This window comes from Patiria miniata, unplaced genomic scaffold (assembly GCF_015706575.1).
Source record: "Patiria miniata isolate m_02_andy unplaced genomic scaffold, ASM1570657v1 HiC_scaffold_6, whole genome shotgun sequence".
In the NCBI taxonomy this organism is placed as follows: Eukaryota; Metazoa; Echinodermata; class Asteroidea; order Valvatida; family Asterinidae; genus Patiria; species Patiria miniata.
Genome location: NW_024037073.1, coordinates 17,890,800 through 17,907,345, shown reverse-complemented (window position 1 = coordinate 17,907,345; position 16,546 = coordinate 17,890,800). Strand labels below are relative to the sequence as shown.

The 16,546-nt window shown below is 38.7% G+C and overlaps 1 protein-coding gene across 1 annotated transcript; it reads left to right on the top strand.

The window, feature by feature from the left end:
- The first annotated feature begins 97 nt into the window (after positions 1-97).
- Positions 98-6,586, top strand: LOC119742602 (protein gustavus-like). Its single transcript, XM_038218716.1, is given in 3 exon segments — positions 98-494; positions 497-1,138; positions 3,011-6,586. Coding segments are annotated over 3 exon segments (834 nt in total). The 5' UTR covers positions 98-430; the 3' UTR covers positions 3,139-6,586.
- The last annotated feature ends 9,960 nt before the right edge of the window (positions 6,587-16,546 follow it).

Sequence of the window (16,546 nt, the reverse complement as noted above, 5' to 3'; positions counted from 1 at the left end):
CCCCCCCCCGGACTGGTCAAAAGTGTACCTTGTACTCCTCGTCATTGTGGTCCGAGTTGGCTATTATTGAACAGTGTTCTGACAGGTTTTTTTTTTTTTTTCATAATCATCCTTGATGCAGGCCTCGCATTAGTGACGTCAGTCGTAGCGGCGGGTCACCGACAACAGAGTGCAAGGACTCGTGTTGACAACAAAAGCCCCAACAGCTGATAAGTTGGATCAGTGTGTGCTGACTGCTCTCAAATGTTCGTTGGACGCTGAGAGGAGAGGATCTTAAAAAAAAAAGTGGGATAAGTGCTTAAGGATAAAGAGAAGAGTGGCTAAAAGGAGGAGATTTGTTATTGTGTTCGTCTGTGTGGATCGTGTGACGATCGTCCTGGATCTTCGGAGCGGTAGTGCCTTCCCAGGAGCCAACACGGCGGGCAATTGCATGAGTCGATCGCTGGTCATGGGGCAGAAACTGTCCGGCGGCATGAAGCAGATTGCCAGAGAACCCCCCACAAGATGAGCCAACGGGAGCTCATCTACAGCGGCGATCTGGTCAAGCCCAATCGCCTGGACACCTTGCTGGACATGCCCCCAGTGGACAAAGAATTGCAGTACAAATATGCCTGGAACGAGGAGGACCGATCGCTCAACATTTTCGTCAAAGAGGATGACCCCTCGACATTTCACCGGCACCCGGTGGCACAGAGCACGGACTGCATTCGGGGGAAAGTGGGTTTCACCCGGGGACTGCACGTATTTGAGGTGTACTGGAACTCGCGGCAGCGCGGCACGCACGCCGTGGTGGGCGTTGCGACAGCCGACGCCCCGCTCCACTGCGTCGGGTACCAGTCGCTAGTCGGCAGCAACGCCGAATCCTGGGGTTGGGACATCTGTCGCAAAAAGGTCTTCCACGACGCCAAGCACAAAGCGGGCATGTCCTACCCGCTCTTGCCCAACTCGGACAATTTCCCCGTCCCGGACAAATTCTTGATGGTCTTGGACATGGACGAGGGAACGCTTAGTTTTATTGCCGATGGACAGTTTCTCGGTGTGGCATTCCGCGGCCTGAAGGGCAAAAGACTATTCCCCATCGTCAGCGCCGTCTGGGGACACTGTGAAATCTCAGTCAGGTACCTTGGAGGCCTTGAACGTGAGTATCTTTCAAATAAACGTTGATCTTAAAACAAGTGAATTCACTGACTGTTAAACATTGTTCAATCTCTCTTTGGGAAAACTGAAAATGTGAACAAAGAAAACAGATACTGATACTTTTGTGTAAACCATGAGTGTGACCCTTTGTTCCATAAGCCCTGTACAAATAAACAACTGAATTTCATCCTTTACAAACATGCATACTACATTATACATTCGCAACAGAAACATAAATTCACGGACATGTATATTCGTAGACAATGGTGGCACAGGAAAGTGGGGGAAAGTGAAATATCTTTCTGTAGAATTCTGGTAAATGTCCGGAAACAAAGACCTGTAATACCTAACCAAAGTGCCCTAGCTGTATAAATACCAGTATCGAGATATCGCACCTGGCTCTTAATCCAAGAAGGATTTTTGTGTATCATGAGAACGTGCAAAAGATCCTGTCCCTACCAGTGTATTTTTTTGCCAGTCTTTGTGCAAACTCAACATAATGTGCATTGTCGGTGCAGTGGCCTTGTCCCCAAACCAACAATAGGATGTTATGCCCTTCCCGTGTAGCGCCATTCTTTTTTTTCTGTGAAAAGATGACACGGCATCGTGTGCCTGTGTCCGTTTCCTCAGGGTTGGTCATTGTACTGTGAATGTCTGAAGGCAGCTGGTATCTGGGGGGGGGGGGGGGGGGGGGGGGGGGGGCTGATGGCGCACTGCCTTTGTTTAGTGGTGTGGGGGGGGGGGGGCTGTCCAAGACTATTGATAAAATGGATAAACAAGTACATTTGTACAGTGCTTAATCTCAAGACAATGCTGGACTATCAGTGTACAAACACAATACAATGATAAACAGTGCAATTGAATAGTTGTGTTGCAAAAACCACAGCAGAGCATTCTTCGCACACAGTGTAGAGCTCGGAACGGTAGCAACCCTCTCGCAACATTTCATCCCTCAATTTCTCAAGTTATGCAACAATAAAATAAACAAAATTTCTTGTTTTTCAAATAATCAGTTCAGCCCTTCCCAGAATTTTGTTGACAAAGAATTCTACATTTCTGTGGAATGTTACGAAACATTCATCGTGTTTGATTTTCTATGGTTTATGTTATTGTATTGCAACATGTCTTTATAATTTAACGAGCAAAACCACAATTGCAGGATTTGATTGGGGGGGGGGGGGGGGGACACACACACAGGAAACCTCAAAATTGCCAGTACATTGTATATTTTCCAGTTAGAGGGTTTATATTGTTGCCTAAAGTCTGCTTGTTACTGATGTTTTGTCCATCACAATTAATTATTTGTGATCAAAAACATCTTTCCAAATGTTTCTGAAATTCTCCCAAAGTCCACTGAGGGTTGCCTGTGGAGCCAGCCATGTATTACCTTCCCCCCAATCCTCTTGGGAGAACTTGACACGAGCGCATGTGTAACATCCCGGTCAATTTCCTGTTATATTCTTTCATGTTTTGAAATAATGGCATATGGCAGTGTACATGTCGAGCATGAATTCAAAAACGCTCTCCTTAATGCAAAAGGAAGCCCAAAAAATGCAGCATGTGAAATCCATTCCATTCTGGCGAAACAAACTCGTCCACATAAGTGATCTACACAGCTAAAAGTTGCCCTAGATTCTTAATTTCAAGGCCCCAAACCCAAGGGGTTGAATATTTGGAAATAATTCTTGACACACGATCTGTTTTCTGTATGTGTTGTTGATAAAGGAAGTTCGATGGCATAATAGTGCCAAGTGCAATTTCGTTCAAGCCAAGTCTAACTGCCGATGTATGTACTTCCGTAAACTGGAAAAAAGAATACGAATGAAACGATAATTGACCAAAGCCCCGTTGTTTCTTCACCTGTCCTATACAGCCTCACCCCTCCCTCTTCAAGACCTGTGCAGGCGAGGCATCCGGGTGTCGGTCGGCAAGGAAAACCTGGAAGACATCTACCAGCTACCACTGCCCTCCATGATGAAACGGTACATCCTCTACCAGTGAGCGCATCGTCACCAACAACCAGCCCTCCCAAGAACGAAGAGGAAGAAACACGTCCGTTGATGATCTGCCACCCAAGCTCCAGACTTTCTTAAATCTTTTTTAAAAAGAGAGAAAATTTCAAGATGAGAGCTGTTGGGAGAAGCCTGCCTTGCCTAAGAGAGTACTGTACTGAGGGTCGGTACTTTACTTATGTGTGTAAAAAAAAAACAGTGAACATGCTGCCATTTCTGCGGTCTGAATTTGGTTTTTTATTTAAAAAATTAAAGAAATGAAAAAAATAGGCAATTGACGATTCCGCTGCTGTGACAGAAATGTTTTGTCAATTTGATGAATTTAATTGTGGAACGCTGCGAAGCTGATAAAATCAAAGAGGGACTGTGTAGCAATCGCGAGAACGTGCAACTCAACTAATTAATTAAAAAGGGAAAATTCGGAAAAAAGATGAACAGCAACGGAGATTTGAGGTCAGGGGCTGTAAGGTGAAAGGCCATGAGGTTCTGGAAATCTCAAAGAAATCGAGTCTCCCAGTTGAGAGAATACTGTCTCCGGCCTTTGAGTATTTTGGTATTAAGTGCTTTTCTTGAGGCACTGTTGCCACGGCGACTGGCTCAAGAGATAACAGGTCCCTCCTCGAGGGATGAAGTCTTCAATAAGACTCTCCCCCCTCCTTCAGGGAAGAATGGATCAGGCCAAGAAACTGTGCACAGTATTGCGCATTCCCACAAGAGTGGACCAATGCATTTAGTATTGCTGGGGGGAGGTGCAGTATACCTCTAAAAAAAAAAGAGGACTCATTCCAAAAAAGACAGAAGAGGATATCCCAAAAAAGATTGTTCAAATTGAAGGGTGGGCCTCGGAGAATTGCAAATTGGGGTTTTCACAGGAAATTCTTTGCAGTTTTAAGCTCAAGATGAGTGATTTGCGTTTTCCCAGTTGCGATTGCGACGCAACTGTTTGGCCCGGGGCACTTCCGACATCATCCGCTTTTCAGGACTGATGGATGACACGAAACAAAATCTCCAATTTCTTACTGTTGTTACTTCCACCTAAAGTGCATTTCACAAAACTTGAGGTAATTCTTTTTTATACATGAAGGACTACACACAGGGTCTTAAGATTGTGTGACCAATTTCTAAATTTGTGATAGAGACTCGTTTGTCATTTCCGGATCAAAAACTAGAAATGGTTTTTTAAAACCACAAGCATTTTTTACTTTAAATTGTATCACTGTTGTCAAACCAGCAAGTTGCCTTTTTATGACTTAAATATAATTACCCAATCCCATTTAGTAAAAACTGAATAACATACACGCATCATTTATATATTGCATAATTTTTTTTAAACCATTTTCTAGTAAGCAACTTGAAATTTAAAAACCACCGTTTCATGAGAACAGTACTGTTAACAAATCTGTATATTGGAAAATACTGAAGCCTCAACAAGTCTGTAATGTTTTCCATCGACATTTAAAACAATCTTCTTAAGCAACTTGACTCCATTTAAAGGCTTTTGAGAGATTTAGCACATTGTAAGTTCATGTATTGTATTTGCATCACCAGTTAGTTTCCACGGTAACATATTCCATGAATCACATTTTTAATTTTAACTCGTTATGTTTTGATGTGTTTTAATGTGCATTGCCTGGTCAGTGTCAAACACAAACAGCTTTTTGTTGACCAGAGATGTTTCAGGGTTTTATGTTTCAGAAAACAAGTTTTTTTGTTGTTTTTTAAGTATTTATCAATGCAATTTTGATTTGTCAGTGTACTTCTTAAAAACGTGGTTTCAGCTTTAATCAATTTCAGTCGTGTGCCCTCAAGAAAATTATTAATACATGTATGCAGGGCCCAAGGGAAGGGAATGAATTTCTCGCTTAAAAGAATGGGAAAAATTTCAGTGCTAAATGCAGGGCACCAGACTTCATGACACGGTAGCCACCAGGGTTGGCACACACACATTTGAATGCGGCTGAAAGTGGGGCAACCAACCAAAATAGGCTGGCACCATCCTAGAAGCTGACATGTTAGGGTTACACCATTCACGAATGTCATTTAAGATATATATACAGCCGCATAACCAAACAAACAAAAACACCCAGTATTGGCATTTGTGCATGCGTATTCTTTTCAAAAAAATGTCATTTTTTGTACAAAAAAAAACATCTGAGGAATTATGCTCTGTAATAATATAAATTGTATTCGGGTATTGTAAAGGCGGAAAAAGAAGAAAAAAAGTCGTTGATGGAGTTGATTACATTATTGCTGTATACAGAATAATAACAATAATTAATGTATGAATATTTATATTTTGCCGTATTTATTCAATGAACTCGGAAGTGTTGGACAAGATGGAAAAGTGCTGCCGACCTTAAAACCTGAAATTCACATGTATTAAATTTGCTTTGCATATCACACACTAAAAAAAACAGAAAAAAAAGTATTTAAAAATGTTCCACTGTCTGTTTTTTATTCCAACTAGGTGCTACTAGTCTTGTCTGCAACTCAAGTGATATTATTTGTGTAACGAATTTAACTAAATTATTGGCGAGATCTTTGAATTTAAAAAAAGAACTCACAAATTGTGTTTTAAAGCGAAACAACTTAGCTGATGCAAGTATTGTTCTCAATGCATCACTGTGTGTGACACTGTAACATGTGCAATCATTGGAGACAAAACGTCTTCACAAATCTTGCTATGATAATATTTAACACATTTTTGGTCAGATTGTTTTTTAGAAAAAAACTTTCAAAAGTGTGTCTTTAACATACACAATTCAACGGTGATATCTTTTTGTCTTGAAAAATCAAATCATTTGGTACATTTTCACAGCTTCCAGATTACGATAAAGTACAGCCTTGAATTTAGAGAACAACTCACTTTGCCTTCATTAAGAAAATTAGATCCATTTGAAATTTGATTTGAGTAATTTCATATAAAGTTTGGCAAGCACAAGTATTGAACGAATTGTATTTTCAAGAAATTACATTCTCTTTTTAACTCTTGGATATGCCTAATGTACTGAAACAGCCAGACAAGACTACTTTTTACTAAGGCAATATTGTCAGACAAATACTGACAGTTCAATTTTTTGTACATTTACTGACATGACATCATGTGTTTAAAAGACTATAGAAACTGTTGTATATGTAGAATTTTTTTTAAACTGTCTTTAACACTGGAGGTGTGTGTGCGTAACCATGTATGTGATACATGTCAGCCTGTTTGACATGTGGGTGACTGTTTTCTCTGGTCAGATTTTCATCGTTCATTTGTTTTTTTCTTTAAAAAGTATTGACGGTTTTTAAGTGCTCAACTGTTGTGTCCATTTTTTAAAAAGACAAAAATATTTGTTAACAAAATTGTGTTTATTGTAATTAAAGTGTATGCCAAACCGATTTCTGTTCCACTTTAATATTAAAACACCTTTTGCAAATATTTTGAGAATCAAGTTGCTGTGTTCGTCTTGTGACATTTCTTCTGAACGTCTCGCCTGGCAAAATTGTGTCCACCCCTTCACAAAGGAAATGCAATTTTTCGAAGAATGAAAATATTGATGTACAAAATAGTACATTGTATCCTCGAGTCGCCATAATCGGCGCAGGTAACGCTTGCAACGCGCGCGCGTTGTCCAACGCAGATTGGACCTCTCTTTTAAGGGGGTCTGACGATATCTGCAGCTTAGGAAAGTGGTCCAAATTCCTGTTTTGAAATAAACCACAATTTTTTCTATAGATGCCTAAATGAATAAAAAAACCTTTGTGTAGAATGGCCCCTACTTAACCTTGCCAGACAAACTTGGGTTTTGCCTTCTTCTAGGTGGTGCAAAAAGAAGGAAACCCACTTTCGACAGCAATTTCACCTACTTGTTCAAGTATATTTCTAAAAGTCAATGTAATGGTATTTAAATATTGAACTTTAAACATGAGTGACGAAAAAATGATTGCAAATGCATATTTTGTCTCCCCGATATCTTAAAAATTCATGTGCCGAACCTGTTTGTCCACGGAAGGCTTTATTCCATCCGCTTGACTGAGCTCCAGAGCTTGATTTGAAGACAAAAAACACTAGACTAGATTTACACGTGGACAACAGTGATTTTTGGTGACTTGCACGTTGTATTCAACTTAGCACAATAACACTATTCTCGCGATTTTGAAGAGCTATACTACACTACATTATAACAAAAAAAATAACAGTTCAAATAAGTTAAGTAAGTAGCTTAAAATTCTTTTCAAAAGTGGTTTTCCTTCTTTTTGCACCACCCTGTATTAGCTTCAAGATTTCCTCCTAAAATAAAGATATCCAGGCCTGGCAGTTCAGGAAAAACAACAACAAAACAAAATGCTGAACGGTGTCCCATCCTGGATGAAAAGGATTCCCTGACATAGGGGGAAAACCGGTAATAACAACGCTTTTCCTGTGTATCCATATGGCCTAAAAATAGAACCACAATTATATATTCATATTCTTCCTTCTTTTGTTTGCCAAGTACTCGTTATCCCAAAGAATTTCCCCACCCTCAAATTTACCACCAAGCAATGAGTCAGAAAGGATAATATTCTTCTAGAATGAGCAAACACCCTTCAATTCATGGCGGATCTGTGATCCTCTTGTTTTTGAAGTTATAACAAGAAGTATCATCATAGGAACGTGCTGCGGAGGTTTAACAAATATGAAACATATACTCATGATTAAAATAGAATACTTGACAACATTAAATAGTTTCAAAACCTTCTCGAGTCTGTATACAATGACGCACAGCATTATGTTTTTCCTATTTACATGTATAAGCAGATTATCAAACGTACCAATTTATATTTTAGAGGTCGTTTGCCTTGTTATAACTTTGTTCACATTGAGGCACTTTTTCTGAGTATCACCCGTTATCCACGCAGCAAAGTATTGGCAACGTGTCTAGACATGCAGATATACGCAAGCCACGCGCCAGCCAATCGGAGTTGACTTTGCTAAATCGTGACGTCATTTCATTCCCAAATCAGGACTAAATGGTTTGATTGGTCAATTTGAATTCAGTGTTTTTGAAATACAACAGCCGGGCGCATATCGCGTCACATGATACAGTGTGACACCGTTTTTTTATCCATTGTCTATTAACTTCTCCGCGACCCAGTTGGCCCTGTAGATCTTCCGCTGCGGTGCAACGGGCGAATGACCGAAGACCCGATATAGAAAGCACCCGCTGATTGGTCAAAATCTAGGAGGTCTAGAGGCGGGGTCTTGCCTAATTAATCAGCGAATCTGCTCTCATATCATAGACCACGGCTTTCGCCACGGTCTATTACATAAACTACTTTCAGATAGCAATGAAGCTAAAATCGTAACAATAGTTAATTCTAAATACTAGTCTGAAATTGTCTGAACACCCATGCTTTTTCTCTCTATAAAACTAGAAAATGTTCTACAAAAAGAATTAGAAACTTTGGCAAAATATAAAATGGTATTCTTAGTTGTTAAAATAGATGACGTAACACAGGCGGCCTAAAGTCCTATTAAATCAGGTCTCCCATACGCTGGTTCGTAGCGTCTTCTTTTTTAATGAGGCAACTTTTGTGAACCTTTGTTATCATTTTGTTTCACACCCAACAGTTAAAAAAAAGACACCAAACCGCCTTATCAGCTGTGTGTGAAAAGGACCTTAAAGGAACAATTGTGTGCCAGCTGGAGTCTTTCTTCTTTAATGAAGGATTTACTGGCCGAAGCGGAAAGCCTCAGATTATCTCGGATAAGAAACCATAAACTCCATTGTGAACTTAACAAAGCAAAGGTCTTTAATAAGTTGTAGCCATAATCATCGACCTGCTACAGTAATGTTTGTCTTGCCATTAAAGGGGCAAACTGGCCAAGGATTATTCAAATGAGGAAAACCACAGATTACCATCTTTTTTCATGTTTTTTGTGCACTGTGGGACAAAATTTAACAGGCTTGTCTAATGTTTTTGTTTATTCCTGAGTTGCCGAACGACTGTATTCAAGTACACAGATACTGAGGTATAGCCATATCTCGACTCCAACTCAGTGGGCCAAGTAAACTTCGAGCTGAAAATTTTCCAATCGAATTTTATTGGTTTATTAAATTTCAGCCGAGAAACCAGTCACAGGCATTTTATGCATCACAGTTTCCTACCTCCATGGTATAATCGTTGGGTTTTTTTTGGCTCGGCAAGATTTTTCTGTTCTTAGCCAGTTTATACTATCTCCGGCTCCCTGAAGCTAACTGCCAATTAGTTTGTCTTAAGGTCTGTTGAAATCCCTCATTCATGTGAGAAAACTACGTTCAAATTCTATATACTTTAGCAGCCCAATGAACAAAGCATTAGAAATCTTTCAGATCTGTCCAGACCTCCAACAATGGTTCAAACTATAAAGAACCGTAGGCTAAACCTGAGGTCAAACTGAAATTGCAAATAGTGATGGTCAAATCTAGGTCACGGTGGCCCTGACATGCCATGTTATAGCAGGCCCATGACCCAACCAAGGCTGCATGTCTACATTGTGCGACATTGCCCCTAGGTTTGCACCTCAAACTCAAAGAAAAACAGAATTTATGATCTTAACAGTCAATACAGTTTGTGCATGAAACCATTAAAGTTCATATGGGCTATATTGTTGGGTTTCGAAAGCTATTATTTAAGGGAGTTTCAGTTTCATTAGGCAATTGATTGCTATGTCAAAGTATTTGATGTGGTTTGTAATATGAAGTTTGTGAACTTTGTGTTTTGCTTCTGTGTTATGAACAAATCCACTTGAAATAATAGAAATAATTTCGTCAAACCAAATTATTAACCCTCTCCCTGCAAAAGTGTATGAACAACATAAAATATTGGACCCAAGCCCACGGACTCCATCCCATATCACGGTGATCTCTTTTCTCTTGACATGTTTTCCCAGTTGGCATTGTACATACACATGCCGCATTTGATTGATGTATGTTTTGAATGCAGTTTGTACCTAGTCATATACCTATCACAAATCTCTAGTTCATCAAAAATGTAAGAGCTTGTCACCATGCAACATCATCACAGTCAACGTACATCAAGTTTGTTTCAGAGCCATATAGAAATACAACAATTAGCTATTCATCAGACCTTTAATAAAGTGCTTAAAACCCAGCCCAAGTCTCAGACAATTCCATCTTTTGTTGTGACTCAAATAGACGTTTATAATTGAAAGCTTTAGAAATGCAGTTGGACTGTCTTTGGACAATATTTGGCTATTGGCTTTTATATATTCTGCATGGCAACATGGGGTCAGGGTCATGTCTAATATGTTTAGCTGGTCTATTGTGTTCTAATCGAAACGCCAGAAGCATTAAAAGTTCACTGTGTGGATATAGTAAAACGCTTTGCCAACAAATTCAGTGTGTAAACCTCATGAGAACCGGTACTTAAGTTTGAAAAACATGAAAGCTGTGAAGAAGTCATTGAATTACTCCAGCAAAGCCGTGGGAACCTCTGAAAACAACAGTTTTGCAAAATGTAAAACGTACATCTTTAATTGATACTTTTCAATAAAAGCCCAATCAATAAGCCTACCCCCAAAAAAGTTGAAACACTACCTCAAATAAATTTGCTGTCGTTCAAATTCTTCTTTGCCAAAATAATTTTAAGATTCAATAAATTAAGAACAATTTACTGAAGCGGGATTCGAACCTTCAACCTCTAGAATACAGTACCGGTGCTCTAGTAAATGCAGACCCTAAAAAAACTTGGTAAATTATCATACTGTACACAAGAAGCATCAATTACGTAACTCAGAAATTTGAAGACAATTTATTTAACCTTTTCATCTGGACAAATCTGTTGAGTCAACTTTAAAAGTGAAAAAAAAAATAAAGTGATGGAATAGCAAATCAGTTTGCACCGTAAACTGTGTGAACGGACTAGCTCTGAAAAGCTTGCTACTCTTAACATTTTTAATGGTCCATAAGCAAGCATGCAATTTCTTTGTCATGAAAAAAAAAAACCAGTTGAACTAACTCAATGCCGTACAATTAAGCTCTGCAGCAACCTCCCAAAATCTGACCCCAATTTCACCCACCACTGCAATGCATGCTGAGGTCATACAAATAAGTTTTTTAAAAAATGCTAAAAATAACCGGGACTATAAAAACATGGCTACTGCAGGTCAGGGTTAACCAGGTGTGAAGTGGGACTTAATATGACTGGACAATTGCCGCGAAGTATTTGGTTAAATTTCAGTATTCATTGTGGATTGACCTCTGCATTCGGCTAACATAATTTTGTCCTTTCACAACCGCCTGTATACAGCATTTTAGTAACCCAGACTGCTGCAATTAAGATGTGTTATACCATATAACATTTCAGGGAGTACTGATATATTGCTAACAGATAAATTAAGTTCATACCTCTGGTTCTTTTCCGAACCATTCTCTTAGATTTGAGAAATTATTCCCACATGGTGTTTCCGCAAACCTTTCATTCATTAGTATCTCCACCATGCAAAGCCTCAAACCTTACTAAATTATTTACTTACCGAAACAGTTTTCCAACCAAATTATCATGCAGTGTATAATTGCCAGTGACTAGTATATTCAGCTTATTTTAGCTTATTAGTGGAATACATTTGCTAAGCCATATGTTCAGTTAACAGCTGTATGAAGTATGTAATATGAGGAATTTAATACTGCGAGTCTTTGACATCATTTTAGTTTCAATGAACTTTGTCAAAGTTCGCTGTTATACCAAGAAAGAATGCACTTCAGAAAATGTACTTCTGCTAAAAATATAAATTCTGATATTGTTTAAAATGTTTGCTTCACAGTTTCAATCTTTTAACCTTTATGGTGGAAAGTAACAAAACAAATTCACCAGACAACTATTTAAACAACTGGTTAGACTGGCTCTCATTTTCGTGCTGGTTGACATGGCAACATATGCTCCTCCCCCTTAGAGATAGAATGATGGACAGATGAGGTTTTCTTTGCTTTTTTTCTTGGCGTTAAAAAGTGAGGAAAACTACACACTATATTCATGAAAAATATACGCCTATTACCAGGGATTTGAACTTCATGACTTCGGTTTAAGCATTACAAATATCGAATTTATTCTACTGTACCCTCCCTTCTCCCCTTTTGAGAATCTTGCACACCACTTCGCAGAGATTTAAAAAGAACCAAATGATTGCAACCCATATGCGCAGTTCCTTTCCTTTCTTTCCTTGGAAAAAGAATGACGTAGGAACACCCAGCAACAAAGCTCTAGGAAAAATAACAACAAAACCAGGACAAGTTCGTCACGGATCTAGAATATCCTGAAACTATTGAATCAACACGGCACGCACAAGACTTAGTGAGCTAATTTGTGTACGTGCTAGCAGGCTGCAGACATTTCCAAAGCGCAAACGCAGATTGAACCAACAACAGGGCGAAGGAGGAAATATAACATTCAACGACTTTTTTAATAGTTCCTTCCCTCTTTGGTGAATTCCTGCCAACATCCGTGTGGGCAGCAAGAATACCTGCCAAGTGGCATGTCATTTCATGTTTTGATTGGCTCGATTGCAGTCACGTTATGTCATGTGCAGGGGTGGGGAGACTGTTAGGGGAATTGTTATACAACAGCAGTGGTGTCATTTTCCTTGTTTAACTCTAATATCCAAATTTATTCACAACGTTTATTTGACAATTATACAATTCACACTGATAATTTTCTTTTTTAGAAATCATCTGTAGGTTTGTGTAATTGAATGTATATAAGAAATTCTCAAACATGTTATTATTACAGGTACTTATCTTGCAAGAATTTATGCAGAGAGGGTCAAGACAGCCTTGACTATGTTTTGTGTTCATTCCAATTACTTTATATACATGTACTTTAACCCAATCATGAGATTAATGAACTCAAGCTACTTTTTTTGGGGGGGGGGGGAGGGGGTGAAGAATTGCTTATCGAAATCCAAATTCAGCCTTTGACCCAACAATGGCTGCAAACAAAGATCCAACAATGTTCATTGCAATGATTTGATTGGAGGAATGTTTGCTGATCCTCAAGCTCAACATTGATTAAGGGCTGCGATTGGTTGGAAAACTGGCTATACCCAGATAAGGCAATCTGATTCAACTGTTCTGATTGGTCCAATATTTGCTGGCACTTACGGTCCAATGCAAATTCAGAGTTGTGATTGGTTGCACGAGATCTCAAGTTAGCAGCAGCCGCCTCAAAAGTTGACAACTCCATTGATCTAAATTGGTCTAATGCTCGTTGATGTTTATTGCATAGATTATATACATAGATTATACAAACACTAATACCTCTGTTCATACTTTTAAACTATAATCACACATTGAATAGTAACCATGCAAAAGTGAATTAAGGTGGAATTTCGAGTACTTTGTCTAGCTTTAAGTCTTCCCCCTTTCAATCAATCTAGTTTATTTCATAACTTCATAATGAAAACATATAAAGTACGTAACTTAATAGATAAACAAAACATAAAAGTAAATGACAAAGATAAGTAACAAAGATAAATGAAAAGCAGAGAAGTTATAAGGAAGTTGTAAGAAGTCCAAGGACTTATGAAACACTCCCTTTTAACCCCCCCCCCAGGATAGATGAAACATTAGGTTAAAAAAAGAGTAATAGGCCTATGGACCTTTCTTTCCTTACACTTGCCATTTTGCCAATGATTGCATATTAACACCGTCATTATGTTGGAAAAAGGGAATTTTATTAAGTCTTTGCCAGCGTTTGTTGGTTATTTTGTATTTTCATAATGATATGGAAACATTTATAAATGTCCTTTTATTTTTGCAACATTGGCCTATCATAGTTTGCCAACCCGTACTTGGCAAAGAAAGGTCTATGAATATGCAAATACTTAAAGGATTTGTACATTCCAATCAGCTACACGGAACTTAAAAGAAGATTATTTCTGTACTTGTCACACCCTCTTATTTCAATTCCCACTCTGCAACACATGAGCCCCGAAGGCTATCACGGTTCAGTACAGTCCCGTCGACAACCCTCTTGCCCTTATCTCGACAAGAATCCTTCTAAAAATATAATTTCTGCTGGCGAGTAATTCGCAGTTGATAGCAACGTCATTTCATCCTCCCCAAAAATACACCCGTATCGGCCAGATCTTCCCGCGAATCCATCGCGCCCTTTCCGTTCGAGCTAGACTCCGCGACAACTGACCAATTACAGCCCGCCGCATCGTGCCATCTCTCAGTAATAGAATATATCCTCTGTGGCATATAAGCCTCAATTTCTTTTTTTGACTGAGGCCTACAGTGTGACTCGCAACATTTTACACTGATAATTGATAAGTGATGGTTTAATTCGGCTAATTCTTGAGGCTGCCACACCCTCGACTATTCAGAAGCACTCTTCAACGCCAAGTACGTGTTGCATTTAACGGTTTCATAGAAATCAATTTTTAGAAATCCAATATTTTTTTCGATGGTCCTCTTGCTATATACCAAAAGAAAGAAAGTAAAAGTTACGATTGGATGGAATTTTAGTTCAGAAAAAGCTCTGCAGATGACAACTTCAAAACTTAAAACTGCTATCGTTTGAAGACATACCGCGGTGGTGCTCTCTAAATTCCAAAGAGTGAAATTAGGGACTAGACGTTTTAGAGTAAAAATCACTCTCATTTTCGATTGAAATGAACCACTTCAGTCGAAGCTCGAGTGAAAACCCGATCTTTACGATTGAAGAAATTTCACTCTAAAACGTCTAGTCCCTAGTTTCCGACTGTGGGTTGGAAATCTTCACTCGAATGGAGTGAATTTTCACTCTTTGGAATTTAGAGAGTGAATTTACACAGGTACCATTTTCTAAGAAAGAAAATAATTTCTATTTGTCTTGCATTAAAAGAAAAGGATTCGGAAAAGAAAGAACATTGGCAGGAAATCAACCAGTGTGTCAGGTAAATTACCCATGAGCAAACCTGGAAGGGAACTGAAAAAAAAGGAATAATTTGTTCACAAAGATTGTCTATTATATGAAAGGAGTCACTGTAAAGGTTTTTCTTTTACAATGAAATTCTTTGTAATGAATATTTCACTCTGAAACTTTAGAAAAATTTGCAGTCTTTGCAAATCCAGAGAATTTTTGTGGCACATTTCCGTACTTATCAATCCCCCTCCCAAAAAAATCATACTGAGTAAACGAGGCATCAATATCACAAATACATGAACCTGAACATGCTGAACATCAACCTGAAAGGAAATTCAGTATTACAGGTATAGCAAATTGGGGATATCTCAAATTAGACTGTCTTAACTAAAACGCTCAGAGGGCATGGCCCAACTTTGGTCCCCGTAGCCGAGGCCCTTCCCCTTGCAAGAAACTATATAGCCACCATCTTGGCTCCCTCGTTGAAAAGGACGGAAGACGTATTAGAAGAAAAGTACAAATTTAGAACGGTGATGTTGCCGCCTTGAAACAGAATACTTCCTTATTGCGTTAGGTTAGAATTCTGTACCTTGGTTGAGTGCCAGATGATATTATGTTGCGCACTACAGCTCACAACTGTACACGGCAATCAGTCAGGTTTTATCAGTTCATACGAGGAGCTGTTTTATAAAACTACCTAGTTTCAACATTCACAACATTAAACCCGTCTATTTTGTCACTCATTATGCAGTATTTGAAGTGTTATAATGATGCAAATATATGTTCTCAAAAGGCTTCTTTATTGGCAAATGCACCACTTCACGAAGTCAACAATTTCTCTGCTGTCAAAGGACATGTAAACATCACAAACCTAAAAAAACAAAATTGTTCACCAAAATTAAAATAAATTGATCAAAGTAATCTTACAGAGCACAACTTAATTGAAGTGACCACACTAACGTCCAGCTTTCTTTAGGTACATTAGCTACAGACCTATCTCACAAGAATAATGTTCATGAAACTAAATTTTCCAACAAACAATTCTTTGTCCTTCCAAATTCTCTTTTATATGAGATATCTTGCCCCTATTACCGTTTTTAACTTCTGGGAAGTGTGATAATATAAAAATCAAAACCCTCCAAGTGCTGCAGCCGAGCCGTAATTCAATTTTTGTAACACAGGTGGTAGCGTCATTAGCAGCGGTACACCTTTGGGCCTCAATTTGGTCACCATGGGGGGTCGAAACAGACACCCTATTCTGCTTTACAAACAAAAGAAACGCCGTTTGGCCAACTCTGGCAAGAGACAATTTAAAAGTCATGAATTTACAAAGACATTGACCTATATTGAAATATGCACATGCTTCTGACATTTTTGTATTGTGTAGAATTTTGCATTCTGACCCCCAAGATAAAAAGTAAACGGGAAAATAAAATTTAAAAACATAAAATACTAAAGTAAAGTTACTATACGTGTACTGTAGCACAAACCTTCAAAGCACAGAACTAATAGATTTTTTGTTTTCA